General features: G+C 50.0%; 1 protein-coding gene across 1 annotated transcript in view; it reads right to left on the minus strand.

Moving 5' to 3' along the window:
• Positions 1 to 7,784: 7,784 nt before the first annotated feature.
• FGF18 (fibroblast growth factor 18) overlaps positions 7,785 to 17,148 on the minus strand; it is a 32,345-nt gene continuing 22,981 nt past the window's right edge. The window contains exons 4-5 of the mRNA XM_037500332.1: positions 14,988 to 15,094; positions 7,785 to 8,401 (exon numbers count right to left, since the gene is read on the minus strand). Coding sequence (XP_037356229.1) covers positions 8,135 to 8,401; positions 14,988 to 15,094 — 374 coding nt within the window. The 3' untranslated portion in view covers positions 7,785 to 8,134. The remainder of the gene's footprint in view (positions 8,402 to 14,987; positions 15,095 to 17,148) is intronic.

Below are 17,148 nucleotides of genomic sequence, written 5' to 3' on the forward strand. Positions count from 1 at the left end.
GGCCGACTCAAAGATTGCTCATAGAAAGTAAATCAGGAACATCTCGCCTCTTCTTCCTTGAAATTGGGCAAAATACTCCATGGTGTCCTGGACCAAGGAAGGGAAGGATGAGAAAATGCACTGGCTTCTTGCTCATCACTGGTGACCACAGAGAAGGAAGTGCTTCACCTACATGGAATTTCCCAGAATGCTTTCTGCAAATCTTAAATATTTTCATTTTAAGATGTTTTGGTAGTTAGATAGGTAGACAGACAAATAGACTGCTTAGCCATGAGCTTGCACCCTCTGAATAAAATGTTCCTCCCATCATTAATATTTCTCTTACTTTCACAAGTCCCCTTCCTTGGCGGTGAATGAATTCCAGGACAGTGTGTGGGGAATAAAAGAGACTAAATCAGTTAAAGATCCCACTATACAATATACCTGAATTCAGAAAAACCCAAGCTGGACATAAGCCGGATCATGTGTTGTCCTTACAGAACAGACAGCTATTAAGACTGGGAAGAGCATATGATCTTCCTGAAGATTCGTGGTGTTGTGATTCAAGCAAGCTCCCACACTAGTGTCATCCTGTCCTTCTACAATCTGGAGCTTTCTATCCCCCAGGCAATGCCTACTGTGAGATGTGGGGAGGGTGACAGGTGTGCCTTTCTATTATAATGTACAGGAAGAGCTTTGGGCAAAGGGTGGCAGGGAGGGGAGCCACTGCCACAGGGGCTTTCTCCAGCTGATCAGGTTGGGAAAGAACAACTGGGAAAGTTGCACATCGAGTCCTGTAGGATGACTGGACTCTCAGACCTCTTGGAAAACCTCACCCAGCCTGGGTATACATGTCTCAGGTGTGAAGGCCCTGGATAGACGCACATCTCCCATAGGAACAGGATACCATGAGGGTGGGGAAAATACAGATAGGAGAAAGGTACAGACCAGAGGTTCTTGGAGTGTGGCCTCTGAACCAGCAGCACAAATACCCCCCAGGAGCTTTCCTTGGGCCCATTCTACACCTGTGGAAGCAGAACCTGTAGGGTTGAGGCCCAGCACCCTATAAGTTAACAAGCATTCCTGGGGACTCTGATGCCCACCCAAGCAGAAAACCATGGGATGACACTTTTTTTACCTTCATCCCTTTCTCCTGGTAGAAACACCTCTATATTCCTTTCTGACCCCTCCCACCCTACTTTCAGACCTTATATTTGGGTAGAACTGGCTAGTGCCTCCCCAGTCCTACTTCCAGGGACTGGCCCATGACCTTGACCTTAAACTATTTTGTCTCCCTGATCACAGCAATTTGTTCAAAGTGTGTGGATTAAGCCTATCAGAGTCAGCTCTGGGACTTAAACTGAAAACTCTGGGAAAGATATGTTAAGCTAATAAGATATAAAACTGGAACTATAGGGAAATCCTTGCTGAGAATGGCACAACATAGCAGAAAGGGAGAGGAGAGGAGACTAACACCTGGATCCAGCTTTATCTGATTCCAAAGGTCTGTGCATTTTTCTCTTACACAAGCCAACAAATATCTTCATTGGCTTAAATCAGTTTTCACGAGTCTCTGTCACCTGTAGCCAAAAGAATCCAGAATAATACAGGGACAGAAGTAGAGGATCAGAAGGATGCAGAGGTAAGATTCTAGAACCTAGCAGACCTAGTTCCAAACTCTGTCAGAACTTAATTACTGTGTGACTTCAAGCAGGACACTTTGCCGCTCTGATCCCCTGTCCTCGCGTAACACCAACTCCCTAGGGCATAATAGTCATGTCAAGGATTTGGGGAGTCATCAGAGGACTCTGAGCAAGTGACCTCCTTTCTCTGAACCTCAGTTTCCTCATTGGTAGGGAGCACATAAAAATAACTATCCCAGAGGACTGTGATGAGAATTAAGTAAAAGAACTGGCTAAAATGCCTACAAAGCTGGTGGCAATTGGCCCTTAGTCAGGAGAACATGAAACTTATTTCCATGACCCTCTTTTAAAATCAACCAGCATCTCTGACCCATCCCAGAGGGTGATGTGGGGCCTGCAGCTGGAGTGGTCAGCCTAGAAGGCTGGACACTGAAAGAGTTGTTCCCTCCACAAGCAGAGGAGCTGGACAGAAATTCTAGCAAGTGCTAATTAGGTTGGTGAAGCTACCCAAGGGAGGAGAGGAATGCCTGATTAATTACTGGCCTGCTCTGCAGGGGGCCACAGACCAGGGCTACCTGCCGGCCTTTCCTTCTTGCCAGATCTGCAAACCTCAGGCAGGAGGCCAGGCTGTTCCGGGACAGGACTGGCCAAGGGTGAGCCTCACCGCCATCTGGTCCCCAACATCCCCCCTAATGTTTGTAACAGACCTGTTACCTAATTGCATGGTTGGGGAGCAGGCTCCACATCTTTAGCACCTAATTCACTATTGTTGCTTTGGAAGTCCCAATTCTGCTGGCAGCTAAGGAGGGGGAACTCTGCCTGTTTATGGGGCTTTGAAGCCCCGGGCATCCCAGCCTGGCCTTGTTAGGCTCCAGCTGGGCAGGCAGCCAGGAGGGCATCTCCCTCATTTCCTGCTCTCAGCCTGGGGCTCTACCTCTCTTCACCCACGGCTCATCTGGCTGTCAGGAATAGTCCAGACACAACCTCTCTTGGTTGTCCTGTCCTCCCCACCCACCCAGGAGGAGCACTTCACTTCTCTTGCCCAAGTTTTGAGCCTGTGTACCCCCAACAAACTTAGTGATGGAGAGGGACAGTGGTGAAGTGCAAAGTGGGAACAGGCAGACCTGGGTTCAAATTTGACCCTGTTGCTTCTACCAGGGGACCAGAATTCACATTCATATTCTTCTATGGGCCTCAGTTTCCCCATCTATAAAATGGGCCTCCGAACATCTAACTTGCCAGGTTCTTGTAACAATCAAATAGGTCACAATGATAGCTAAGGCACCAAGAGCTCACTTTGCAGCAGGAACCAACATGAACTGCTGCGTGCAGTTCATGATGAGAAGGATGGGTCTAGAGTCAGTGCTGAATAAATGTTACTGGCCTCCCACCCCCAGGGATTGGGGGAGGGGGACCATCCAGGGAGGAGATCGAATGCAAACAATGTCCAAGGACAGGATAGGTAGGCAAAGAGTGCACCCTTATCCCCAAACATACTTGTCTCCCTAATTCAGCTGGTGCCACTGCTCTTGGCTGCTGGCTCTTGAAATGTGGCACCATTTTAGAGTTGGTAGGCAGAGGGCAAAGGTCCAAGACCAAGGGACCTCAGCTTTTGCCTCTCTGCCTTCTCTTTCTTTGGATCAGAGAGGCAAATTTGGGAAGGATGTTAGGAGGGACTTTGCTAGCCACTGAAGGGTCTCCCTGACCCTTGACCTCACTAGAATAACCCTGGCGCACCTCCTTTTGCCATACGCCACCATTGTTTATGTTTCGATCATCACTAGTCCCTGGTTGTGGAAGGGCTCTATTATTAACTCACTGGGTGCCCTGCAGTAAGTCACATTCCTATCTGGGTACCTTGGTTGCTTCTTCTCTAATATGATGAGGTTGAAGAGATGGAGAGAGAAGGCTGAGAGGTTGGAACACCTGTATGAACACTTCCAGCTCTTACGGGGCAAGACAATCCCCTACCATTTGCTCTGCTGCCTCTTTTGAACATTACATTGGCCATGCGGGGTAAAAAGAATTGGTCGATGAAGGATACTGCTCATAGAAGATATGCCATCCCAAGGTCAACATGACTGGCAAAGTGACTGAGCTAAAAATACTCCAGTGCCTTTGGTCCTAGATCTCTGCATCCTCTGTGACACTGACATGTAAGAGGGTTCAGAGGGTCAGAAAAGGGCTGTCATGTGGCACCTGGGAATGCAGGCTCTATCTGCCTCCTCCCTCTTGTGGGCTGGGTGATGATGTCACTAGGCCAGACCAGGACAAATGAGGGGAAAGACTGAAACCCCCAAACACATGGAAGACTGCCAAGCATACAGGCTTGGGTCAAGCTGCAGCTCTAGAAAGAGATGGATCTGGGGCTTAAATCCCAGCTCCTCTATTTACTAATTGTATGACCTCAGGCAAGTGACTCGCCTCTCTGGACCTGCCTATAAAGTGAGGAGAAAAAACACCTACCCCAAATGTTGGTTGGGTGGTTTCACTAAGAACATGCTTAGTATATTGTCAGTGCTCCAAATGCAGTGGCTATTTTTACTGGGGTTCCCTAAGCAGCTAGACCATGGGCCTATTCACTCAAAGAGCATCCTAAGAAGACATCATCCATGGGCCTCCCTGGTGGTGCAAGGGGTTAAGCACTGCACTATGAAACAATCCACAGCTTCTGCAGCACGAGTTCGATCCCTGGCTGGCCAGGGAGCTACCCACATGGTGCAGCAGACCTGTCCTTTCTCGCCCGCTGCTCCCCTCAGCACGTATTTCAGTCAGTCTGGCTGTTCTGTTCCCCACTCTGTCTCTGGTGAATCCTCTCATGCCCCCCACCTCTGGCCTGTACCCCACCTCTTGTATGCATAAATAAATAAATCTTTAAAATAAAAAAAAAAAGAAGACATCATCTGTGGCTGGAAAACTTAATGCCAGTCTACTATTGTACTTACCATTAACAATATTTCTTATAACTCAGGAACTGTGAGAAGCTATCTAGAGTAAACAGAAGCTTCCAGAGGGACAGAAAAAGGACATAACCACTGGCCCCATTGCTTTCTGGAATGGACCACAGGTAAGGTGTTGGATATAGAAGGTGCTGGTGACCCAGGAGGGGGCAGGCAGAGCCAGATCTATCACCCCAGGTCATGGTGACAGCCCAGGTGATGGTCTCCAAGAGCACCAGCCTGCAATCCTCCCATCATTCTCTACACAGCAGCCAGCACAGTCCCTTCACAGAGTAAGGTGCATCTCAACCTGAAGAAAACTCTCCCTCCAAAACTCCACCCCTCTTTCCCATTCACTCTTCCCCAGCCCCATTGGCCCCCTCCTTATTCCATCCTCCAGGTCTTAGCACTCTGCTTCCCCCTGCCTGGAGTGCTCTTTTCTTTGGTGTTTGCATGAGTTCCCCCTCCAGAGGCCTACCCTGACCTCCATGTCTAAAACAGCAGCTTATCACCCCCTCTCCCCTCACCTTATTTTATTTGCCTTATGATTTACCACTATTTGATATCTATTTGGTTTATGGCTGATCTTCCCCCAATGAAGTGTAAGCTCCATGAGGGCAAGAACTATGCTGTGTCTCCAACTCTTGGACTAGCATCTGGCACTGAGTAAGCACAGCACATATTTATTACATGAATGAATGAATGATGGTTTGACGCCATGATTTTGTAACTTGGATTGCATTGGGCACGTCATTTCACTTCTCTGAAATCCTTAATAGAAAAACACACCTATTTACAGGGCTATCATTTAAATTAAATAAAATAATAGAGTATAAAAAGAACTGGCACATAATAAATGCTCCCTTAAAAAACAACTTCTATCAGGATTATCATCACCAAGGGTCTCAGACTCAGTCACCTGCTCACCAGTGCCATGGGCAGTGATGATCTCACTCAGCCTCAGTCTGTTCACTGTCAAACGTGGAAGTCTGCGATACCATGTCCCACATGGGGCCATGAGGTGGATGCACAGGCAGAACACAGAAGCACCTAGCAGGGGGTCTGAGACATGGTAGCGCTCACCTAGTGACAGGTACTACTATCCTGGGGAGTCTTGGATGTGGATGCAGGCCCCAGCACTTCCTCACTATGTTATTTTGGGGGAGATGCTAACCATCTCTCAGTCTCGGGTTCCTCATCTATAAAATGGGGATAGTGGTCATGCCTCCTCTTGGGTTGTCCTGAGGTCACAAGGAGGTGGTATACCTGAAAGGCTTTCACAATGCCCCGCAGAGATGTGCTCTGACAGGCACAATGGACAAGCCACACACTCTCGGGACAGGGCCCAGGAGGAAGAAGACTGTGGCTCACGGTGCAGGGAGCAAGGACCAGCAGGAATTGGGTCCTGCTAGAGCTAGGAGGTAGGTGGAGCTCAGAGGTGGGCGGCAGATGGAGCACGCAGCTCAGAAGACAAGCCCCTTGCCTCAATCTGCTTCCCACCCCAAAGATAACCCAGCCTGTCCCTCACATCCTGGGCCGGCCTTAGGGAAGAAGACCTAGAAGGCCTTGGAAGTTAATGATGCCAGCTCCTCATGCTCCAAGGCAGTCCCAGGTCCCACGGGACCTGGAGCTCTGATGCCAACCCCACCAGAGAGAGGACCATGGGGAACTATCCTTGAATGTTGAGCCCATGCCTCTCAAATCCCTGAGGTGGGCTCCGCAGCAGTTGCAAGCAATGATTCCCAGACTGCAAGCTCCCTGAGGCATAATTTTTTTGTCTGTTTTGCTCTTTGATGAATTCCCTCAAAAGGGCCTGGCACATAATCAGTGTTTAATAAATATGTTGAATAAGTGATTCCACCAATAAATTGATGGAGGAATGAATCACTAAATTACTGTAGGTGAAATTTCCTGTGGGCTGTATTCTTTGATAAATCCCCAGTGCTTAGTAAAGTGCCAAGTAAATGTATGTGAAGGTATTGAATCAGAGACATTAGAATGTACCATGACCGGGCCTCCCCGGTGGCGCAGCAGTTGAGCGCTGGGTTGGGAAGCTGCCCGCGGCCTCTGCGGTACCGGTTCGATTCCCGGCTGCTCCCTGGCCACCAGAGGAGGGTCCCACATGGCGCGGAGACCTCTCCTGCCGCCCGCTGCTCCCCTCAGCAGTGTACTTCGGTCCTTCTGCCTGCTCTGCTCCCTGCTCTGGCTCTGGTGAATTCTCTCACCCTCCTGTGCTTCTGACTGTACCCAGTGCATGTGTATAAAAACAAAACAAATAAACTAACTAAATAAATAAAACATGCCTCTTAAAAAAAAAAAAAAAAAAAAGAATGTACCATGACCTTTTAACAACAGGGTTTGAATTGAGCAGCTTCACTTAAGACATGGATTTTTTTTTTTTCTATACCTAGTTCTGCATTCGCGGATTCAATCAATCATGGACATTGGTTTTGGTGAATTTGTCAATGCAGAGCCCGAGACTACAAAGGCAGACTATAAATTACAGGTGGATTTTCAAGAATGGCATGAGAGGTCAATGCCTTTGACCTGTGCCTTGCTCAAGAGTTAAGTGTAATCTCTCTGTAGGCAAAGATTTCCTTCTGCTTTGTTTAAGGCTGCATCCTCAGTGCCCAGAACACGCCTGTATGTGAATCCGTCAGCGAGGGCAGGAAGGCAAGAGCCAAGACCACAGCCCCAAGAGAATAAAACACAAAAGGGCCGCCCTACCCGAGCCCTGCCCCTGGTCACCACTCACCTCATGGTTTTTTAAATAATTTGTCGATTGTTTTTAATTGTCGAGGCAGTAATACTTGGTTCATGAAACTGCAATATACAGAGAGGTGAAATAAATAGCTTATATATATATAATATATATAATATAGCTGGTTTTAAAATATTCCCTTATCATTGGTGTACTAGGTCACATGAGTCACGGAAGGTCCATAGCAGCATCCTCCAGAACTGCGAGCAATGCAGGGTCATCGAGATTGGACAAGGCCGTCTGTCGTCGGAAGTCGAGGCGCATGCCTTCCCTGCGCGGTGTCTCGGGACAGCTTGCAGTGGACAATAAATAAACGACTGCAAACCAGAGAGCGATTTTTGTTGGACTTTGGGGCAGGGATAGGGGATAGGGGAAGAGGGAGAGTTTGTAGGGGGAGGGGGTGTCACTACTTTCTTTTTTTCCTTTTGCTTTTTTTTTTTTTTTTTTTTTTTTTTGCTTTTACTTTCAGAACCTTTGGGAAAAAGGACTTTGGTTTCTCAGAGTGTCGTTTTCCTCATTCAAGTCCTCTGGGGACAAGTTTAGAGTTGTCTGTTCCTAGAGAGACAAGCACCTGTGCGTTGACAACAGTCCCTTTGCGTGAGTCTTTCGTCATAGGGGGTTACAAGTCAACCAAAAAATCCTTATCGCCTCCCCTCCCCCAAGAGTTTTAGTTCAGTTTTTGTCTTCTTTTAAACACAATGTACAAAAATAGAGCTTCTTCCTTATTTTTCATGTAAAAATATTCCTCTGATGCAGTTCTCTGTGAGTGTGAGTGTGGGCCAGGTGGCCTGGAGGCCACGTGGGGCCGCAGCCTAGCCTGGGTGCGTGGGGCGGATCCGCCGAGACCTCTTGGTCACTGTGGTGTACTTGAAGGGCTTCTGCAACTCTGCCTGCCCCTTGGGGTACCGCTTCATGAAGTGCACATCCTGCTGGTTCTCCCGGGTCTTGGGGCCCTTCCGTGGCCGCCCCTTCTTGGTGAAGCCCACATACCAGCCAGAGTACTTGGCAGACATTAAAGCTGTGTAGTTGTTCTCCAGGACCTTCTCGATGAACACACACTCCTTGCTGGTGCCATCAGGCTGCGGGGGGAGACAGGACAAGGTGGTGAGTAGGAGGAAGGCAGGTGCGAAAGCAGAGCTGTGTGGAGAGGCAGGGGCAGTTGGCAAGGGCTGGGGCAGCACCTGACCTAAGCTTTGACCTCAGCAACTTCACTTCCTGGATCTGAGAAGTGGACTTGTGCTGTTGACCCTTGTATCGTTTCCCACCCCACAATTTAGTCACAGACTCCCATCATCATTGTGTCCCTCCGTAGCCAGAGACTGCTACCTCGACTCCACTAGAACCAGAGACCTAGATCTGACCAAGAAGACATTATTCCCTGTGATTGGTGCAAGGCTAGGAATATGGCCAGAACCATTCAACCAGAGTGCTCCCTGAGACCCTTGTGAAAGCAACCCCCAAAAACATAGGCCAAGTTAAACTTGGAAAATATGTAAAGCTGAAGGGAAGGCAGCCATTTTACCACTATGGGAGGAAATCCTGTCTGACACCAAAGTCAGCACAGAGGAAACAAACCCAAGAGTAAGAGAATGACAGAAACCAAGTTCTAGTCCTTTGGGCTCTGGACCAAGCAGCATCTGAAGCTCACTACCTCACTGTTATATGGGCCACTAATACCTCATTTCCTTTAAACCAGTTGAGATTATATTCTATCACTTTAACAGAAAGGAATCCCCACCAATGTGCACAAAATCAGACATGAACTCAACCACTCAACTCAGCAACTCAACCACCACTTAATTCCACTGTTGTGTAGTTAAATATAAATGACATTTAATGCAGGATGTGGTGCATTTTAATGTTTGCTGTAAAGAGGGGTTGTGGGCCTCCAAAAATAAAAGATTTCACATGGCCAAACTCAGAAGCCTGTGCCCTTGGTTCTGAGATGTCAGGCTCCCAAGCAGACATGTGAACTCCCTGGGAGTCTATGCCAAGCCAGGAGGCCTTGATTCAGAGCCGAACCAATCCTCACACTTCCTTGTATGACCTCAGGCTAGTTGGTTCCACTCTCTAAACCTCCAATTCCTTGCCTACGAGGTGAGGATAATGACCCCTATGTCACAGAGATGTGAGGAATGATGCTTACAAATGAGATGGGCACACAGTAGGAACCTGCTAAATTACATCTGAAGAGCAGGTGATTGAGACAGGGCCAGCCAGTCTCCCTCCTTGGACCTGATCTGGACCAACGGCAGCAGATTTGACCTTGACCTTTCTCCCTGAGACAGTCGAATCACTCCATGTGGAAGAGTGGGAAACACACAAAGCTGGAAGGCCTGAATTAGCAGCACTCAAGTTTCCAAAGAACATCTCCAAATTTAGGCCGGGCCCACTCCTCGTTACGGTCGAACGCCCAGCCAAGTTGTAAGCCCAGCAGTCTGGCTGTGCAGGGAGGCTGAGGTGTGAGTTCCAGCCTTTTGTTTGAAGTGGAAAACAGGCTAGGGCTTCCAGGAACATTCACCTTTGAGCAGAGGGCAAGCTTGGGCGCTGCAGACAAAGTGCTGAACTTTGCAGAAAGGGACAGGCAGGGTAAGAAAACATGTCTGGAGGACAGCCTTTCTTTCGAGGACCGCAGAATAGGCAGGGATAGAACCTGGGAGACATACTCTTAGAAGCCAGAGATAGTATGTGTGGGGTAAACAATGTGGGACTCTTGTGAGGAAAGTCAGGGTTTATGTTCCAGGGGGTAGAGGGGAGTGGTCTCGGGGTCTCCAATGGATAATTCTGGAAGCTGCCTGAGTCTAGGTCCCTTGGGTAGTCTCGGTACGACAGCCAAGGGCAAACTGAACAAAAGCTACACGATGCTGTTTCCCCACCCGAGAATACCTGCCCCTCTGCCTGGAAAACTGTTTTCATCCTTCCACGCTAGCACAATAACCACCTCTTCCAGGAAGCCTTCCTGACTGCCATTTATCTCCCAGGGCACCTCTTCCTTTTTCTTCAAGACTCCATTCAAGCATCAAGTTTGACTGGACTAACAAACTTCATCTTCTGAACCCCCTTGGCATCCATTATCCCTCCCACCCACGCCCAGCACAGCAATACTATATCTGCTTCCATCACCATTAACCCAAGAACTTCACAAGGCCATGACTGCTTTTCAGTTGCTCTCATGGCTCCATACAGGTCTTAACCAAAGACATAGGCACCCAAAGCATTTATAATTGAATGGATAAAGGTTCTGCTGGGGCATGGGATGGGCATTTGAACCATGAAAGGATTTTCCTCCAAAAAAAAAATGGACTCTGCCTCCTAGATCTCTTACTATTCCAGAGATGGTACAAGGGAAGGGAAGCTGAGGAGACACAGCAAGCAGTGGGTGGAGCTCTCTGCCCACTTATACTCCCTACTTATCCATTCAGTGATTGCCAACCACTGACCAGACATTTCCACATCCAATATTTCATTTAATCCTCTTAACTCCTTGAGGTAGACGCCACCTGATAGGAGAAAACTGAGTTAAAAGAGGCAAAAAGGTTTACCAAGGTTGTGGAGTTATAAGTTGCCATGTCAGGATTTAACCTGGACTTGCCCCTGCAGCTCACTTCCCCTCTGTCAGGTTCCAGACAGATCCACCAGAACAGTAGATGTAGCAGAGTAGACACTGCCTGTGAGCACACCTCTCCTCCCCCAGGGCCTTGCAGAGCTGCCACTGGCACTAAAAGAGGGTTTAGAAGTACAAAGGGCTAAGACAATGCCTGGCATATGTGCTCAGACATGTCTGGGTTTATTTACAAGGGTTGAGGAGCTGGCCTGGGGGCTGAAATTTCCAACATCCCAGAGCTGAAGGCCCCTTGGCAGAAGCTGTGAGGTCTATGGTAGTTACAAGTTCCCAACTACAAACCAGACACTGTCAGCACTTGGGCTTGACCTTCACCTCTGTTCCTGATGACCTCTACAACTCTGCTTGAGACCTGCAGAGATTTCAAAAAACACCTGTGCTGGGGCCTCAGGCCCAGAAATGCTGATTCCATTCATTCAGACAAGGCAGAGCATGGGTGTTTAGAGGAAGGGAATATGCCATCCCAGAAGCTTTGTGATTTAGTAGAATTTGATCATCTCTCCCCCACTAGCACCTCCAACCTCCTTCTTTCCAAACTGGAGTCTTATTCCTGCTATTTGAGCAGGAGACTGAATCTGATAATATCATTTGGTCCTTCCATCCAGTCTTACTCAAAACTAGAACTACCCCAATTGTTTTTAGTTTTAAAAGTCAAGAAATTCCTTTGTTTTGCTTAAGGCATTTTGAGTTGGGTGTCAGACACTAATGACCAAAGCAGTCTTTGCAAAGATGTACTGGCAGGAGGGGACACCTGCCCTGAAAGTATCTGAGGCCCAGTATTGCCCCAAAGAGGACACACAAATGATCCACAGGTGGGAGCTGATGAGGAAAAAATGATCTGAGTTGAATCTCCAGACATAGGGAGAAATTGCCCACACATACTTACTGGGTGAAAGAAATTACTATCTCCTGGGACAGACGAATGTGGGGCCAGAGAGGTAGCAAGGAAAGGGCTAACTGAGCATGCAGGGGCTCAGGGGCAGAGTCTTGGTATATGATTGGCACAATGCATCTGAGGGAGCGGCTACTGCCAAGAGCTGGAGCCTCTAAAAAGATTCCATTGGGAATTCAATGCATATGCCCTGCTGGCACCAGGGATATACAAGATTGGCATCCAGAGTCAGAATAGCCCAAGAAAGCTGTCCTGCTGAACCACTCCAGAGAGGCCGACCTTTAGTGGAGGCCAAGGGTTTCCACCAGTGAACGAGTGACCTTGAAATCTGGTTTCTTTAGGAAACTAGTTTAACATTTAGTTCCCTAAATTTTAACAAGTTGCTATTAATTGCACCAGCATTATCATTTCATTTTACAGATGAAGACACTGAGACTCGGCGAGGCCAGGAACTTTGACTCTGTAGAGAATTCTGACTGTAGGTTAAGTCACTCTTCAGAAAGCAAAAAGCAGATTTCTCTTTCTTTGATGCCCCTGCAGCCCTTTGGTCAGGTCCTTGACGCAAAGATAGCCAGATCCAGAGTGAGGCCTCAAAGAGCTCCTAGTCTGGGGGAGGAAGCGGAGGGATATCCTAAGGCATGAAGACAAATACGGACAGACCAGCAACCCCAGGCTGTGTAAGGGGCTGTGGGTTCTGGGGTCAGGGAAGCCAGAGGCTGTTGCGGGATGAAGGAAAGGCAGACCCAGCAGAGGGAGCAGCACATGCAAAGTGTGAAGCTTCCATCGAGGGGGTGGGGTTTGTCAAGGCCATGTGTCTGTGACAGAGGAGCATGAAGGCAGGTGACAGAGGAACGTGAAGGCAGGTAACATGGGAGCATGAGGGCAGGTGATGGGAAATTGAAGGTAGGTGACAGGAAAGCGTGGAGGCAGGTGACATGGGAGCATGAAGGCAGGTGGCAGGGCCAGGAGACCAGGGAGGCTGCCTGCAAGGAATAATCCATTCTCTGACAGGTGGTGAGGTCCCTGGGGTGGGTTTTGAGCTAGGTTGTGGGCAGAGGGTGCGCGGAAGAGCTGAGGCCTTTTGTGCTTTAGAAAGCTGAGGGTGCGGTGCGCAGCCAGGAAAAACCTGGAGTGCAGCCTGAGGGGGACCCTGCTGAGGCAGCAATTCCTGTGAGGTATGAAACCAGAACAGAGAAAATGGCAGGAGCTGGGGAAGGAGGGGGCCACACCAGCGTCTAGGGGGTCTAAGTGCAGGGCAGGACTGGGCAGGGAGGCAGTGATAGAGCAGCTATCCTGGGCTCCGGGCCTCTTGAAGCAGGAGCCACAGAGAATGGGGGTGCTGGGCTCCATCGAAGCCCACAGGAGACCCGCGGTGCACAATTGGGACAGGTGTATTTGGGGGACGTCCTCACAGCTCCCCCAAGCCAGCCCAGAAGACGACAATCCGAAAGGACATAAGGGGGGAGCCGCCGCCGGGCCTCGGGCCTCCCTGGGCTGAGCGGTGCCTTGCGCCAGCTGAACCGTCCCCAATATTAATGACGGGAGAGAAGGCGAGGGGGCAGGAAATCGGAGCCGGCTCCTGTGGAAGCGGTGACTCAGCGGCCAGCCGGCGGGCAGGCGGAGGGCGGCCGGCGGCGGGAGCGGCCCGAGGGGACGGGGCTGCTCTTTTGACCCCACATCGGCCCTCCTGGGGTCAAGATGCCGGGAACCGCGCAGACGGGGAGGGCGGGGCGCTCAGGCACGGGGCACCGCAGACGGCTGCGCGCCCCTCCTTCCAACAGGAAAAAAAAAAAAGAGCCAGCGCAGCCGACAGCTCCAAGCAGGTCGGGCCTGGGAGGCGGCCCAGGCGGGCAGGAGAACAAAGCGCTTGACGCGGGGCCGGGCCGCACCCGCCACAGGAAACGCACCGCCAGGCCAGCGACCGGCGCCCCGCCCGCCCGGCCCCTGCAGACCCCCTCGCCGGCCGCCCTAGCACCGCGGAAAGTGAATCACTAATGAAAACCAGTCCTCGCCGCGCTCGGCCGATTACCAGTACTTTGCCGGTGGAGAAGTTGGTGTGGGCAGCGCGGCGGGACTCTTTTCCTTCCCAATGGGCTCCGAACCCCCCGCGCTGTAGTGTGGGATCTGGGACAAGTGTCCCTGGGGACATGGTCAAGCCTCAGCTTTCTCGTCTGTGAAATGGGGAGGCCATTACCAACCTCATGGGGTTGCTCGTGGGCATTTTCGCTCAGTGCCTGGCAGAAGCAGGTGGCCCATTAACAGGCCATCGTGATGGCTATTATTAACAAATAATGCCACAGCACCGTGACTCAGATCCCTGGCATGGTACAGAGAAGGGGAAGGGGGAAAAGAGGGGATGTAAGAAATCAAAAAGATGACTTAAACAAGAATGGGGTCCTGCTCCCCTGCCTCCTAACAAGGAGAGCCGCAAAACCAGCCAAAGTCTTGCTCCCAAGCAGTAGAAACCCATCCCACTGGAATCAGGTGTATCATCTACCCACCATGCCACCTGTTCAGCAGAAGCCCCACACTCCATTATATAAATTGGATAAGGAAGTGAGTAGGGTCCCTACAGAGAGAAGGAAATACAGAGTATGACTCCACCACAGAGGAACTGCCAGTCAAATCTTCCATTTGAACACTCAGAGGAAGCATACGTGTCAACTTCACAAGCAAGCCCCCCCACGAAAAAAGGGGGGCACTGAGAACCAGCCTTGGTGGAGATCAGAGCCCCTGGCATGTGGGTGCACCTCATCCGCATCCCCACCCTTGCCCTAATTTGTTACACGCAGCTCTCTTGCCTGTTCCAAAGTAATAAAATCTTCCTGAAATGCTAGAACCGTGAGGCCCAGCGCTGACGAGGCACCGGGTTCCGGAGGCGCTGCTGCTCTGCACTGGTGATTGTTGAAAGCATGCTGCAGCCCAGCCCCTGGCCTGCTGGTGCTGATTCCCCACATGAAGATCACACAGGCGGGGAGTCCCAGATCCCCTCAAGTTCTCCCACTACTGAGCAAGCCATAGCTACACATTCACCAGGAGATACCACGGCCCTGCATGCTCCCCAAAGTCACAATCTGCACCCTTCCCGCTACCCAAAATGACCAGGGGGACCCACCCAAGGGCCCCAGTGCAATTTCAGACCATCACTCACCTTCCCCACGAGCTTGCCTTTCCGGTTCATACACAGGTAGAATTCCGTTTCCTTGCCCTTGATCCGGACTTGACTACCGAAGGTATCTGTCTCCACTAGGAGCTGGGCTTCGAAAGACAGAAGAAGACACATTTTTTTTACCAAGGGCAATGGCCAGGGCTAAAGGCTCAGAGACATGATCTCTGACCCTGCCTCTGGTCATCCCCCACACTCCCCCACATCAATCATGGGGGAGCCCCCCATCTCAGGCAGGGAGATGGAATTGTCCTCACCTATCCCCAATCCCAGTCTCTTTTTGGCTGCACTTGTAGCTAAATACCAGTGTACCCCTCTTCCCACCATCATCCTCCCTCCATATCCCTCAACTTCATGCCCAAAACAGAATAGCCTCCCATACAAATAACCCCAGAGAAGCAGCAGTCTCTGCAGGAAGGGATCAGACAGTCACACACAAGTACTCACAGGCATGAAGGCATGTACACACACACTCTGCTTGGGGATGGCAAGCTACTTCCTCCAAAATTTATGTCAGCGGCTCCTTTCTCCAGGGAAACATCTAGAAACCTGCTAGTGTCCCCTCCCCCAGCCCCTCTGCCCTGGCCACTTAAAGTAGGGGAAAGCCTGGAGAGGGCAGCTACTTCAGAAGAGTCTACTTTCCTCGGTCAAGGTCACCAAGGCTGAAGCTAAGTCCCAGGAGTCCCAGCAGGTGGGAGATACCATGCTAAAACATCCATGCTCCAGGGAGCCTCCCTCGGTATGGGGATCAGAAATGGTCCCCAAAGCCCTGACTGAACAAGTACATCCAGTGGTCACAGGATGACTGTCCCTTGACCAGACATGCTGTGTCAGCTCTCCCCCGTTCTTCTGCCAGTCCACATTTTCTACCAAGGAAGGTAGATGTGGAAGGTGATGTGTGACTCTGGTAAGCCATGTGCCCTCCCTGAGCTCTCTCTCTTCTCTGGTCTTGATTCCCTGTGCCTGGTCCCCCATCTCTGCCTCCCCTCTCCAGCTGCTCTCCCCCGCTTTCTCACCCTCCCTCCCCTGACCCTTTACTTCCTAGCACCTGCCCCTCCCTCACCCTCAAAATTTTAATTTTGGTGACAAGGGACTTGCTTCTCCATAACTAAAATCATAGCCCTAAATACAGTATCCTTGGAGCCACAATGAGTGTACCTCAGTGCCCCTAAAATACACTAGGTATGATTTTAATAAAAAAAAATTTAAAAATATATACCCTGGTGCCCTGCTGTGAAAATTAAAACCATCTGGAACTCAGGATTTCCAATAATTAATCTAGCTCTCCTTTGACACCATTGCTAATTAAAACATGATACCCACCCTCCCAAGGAAAAAAAAGAAGAATTTACATAAAATTTAAAGATCTAACAAGAATTTAGTAATTCTAGAAACAAGGGGAGGCACATTCTTCTCTCCACCTTCCCCCATCCCTAGCAAACACTGAGAATATTAACCAACACTGTGATGGGGGGTTGCAGGCCCTTCAGCCCCCCTGTTCCACTGTAATTCAAACTCCCTGGAGCTCTCCCTGTTAGCTTGGTCCCCGAGAATCCAGGGCCAAACACGGTAGAAGCCCCAGGACTTGTTTTCTACATCTCCTCACAAAGCCCAGCACCACACAGGAAGGGGGTTTTGGGGGTCAAAAGAGTCCGCAACTCTCAGGCGCTTCTGAGGTAAGCAGCAGGTGGAAGGGAAGGTGAGGGCTTTGGAAAGTACAGACCTGGAACCCCCCACCCCACCCAGTTCCAATTGTATGAGCCTCAGCCTCAGTTTCTCCACCTTTGGAATGGGAGTAATTGTCCCCAATATTCCACAGTTACTGTGAAACTCAGACCAAATGATGTTGGAAAAGGCCTAGTACCCTGTTTGCAGAGGCTGGGTAAGAAAAACTCCATAACTATTGTTGAAGTTTCCTTAGAGCTATATAAAAACAAAATTCCCACAAGAAAAAAAGGAGAGGGAAAAAATGGGATGTGTGTAAAAGGGCAGAGGTGGAGGCGTTTGCCTCCCTGAGGTGTGACCTCTGACATCCTCCAGGAGCACAGGCATCACACCCCAAGAAATGCTTCAGAAAATGCTTTGGGCTGGAACTTATTTCTGGCACCCTGGGTTGTGTGACCTTGAGCAAGCCATTCCCACTCTG

This window comes from Talpa occidentalis, unplaced genomic scaffold (genome assembly GCF_014898055.3).
Source record: "Talpa occidentalis isolate TD23 unplaced genomic scaffold, MPIMG_talOcc4v2.1 talOcc4.9, whole genome shotgun sequence".
NCBI lineage: Eukaryota > Metazoa > Chordata > Mammalia > Eulipotyphla > Talpidae > Talpa > Talpa occidentalis.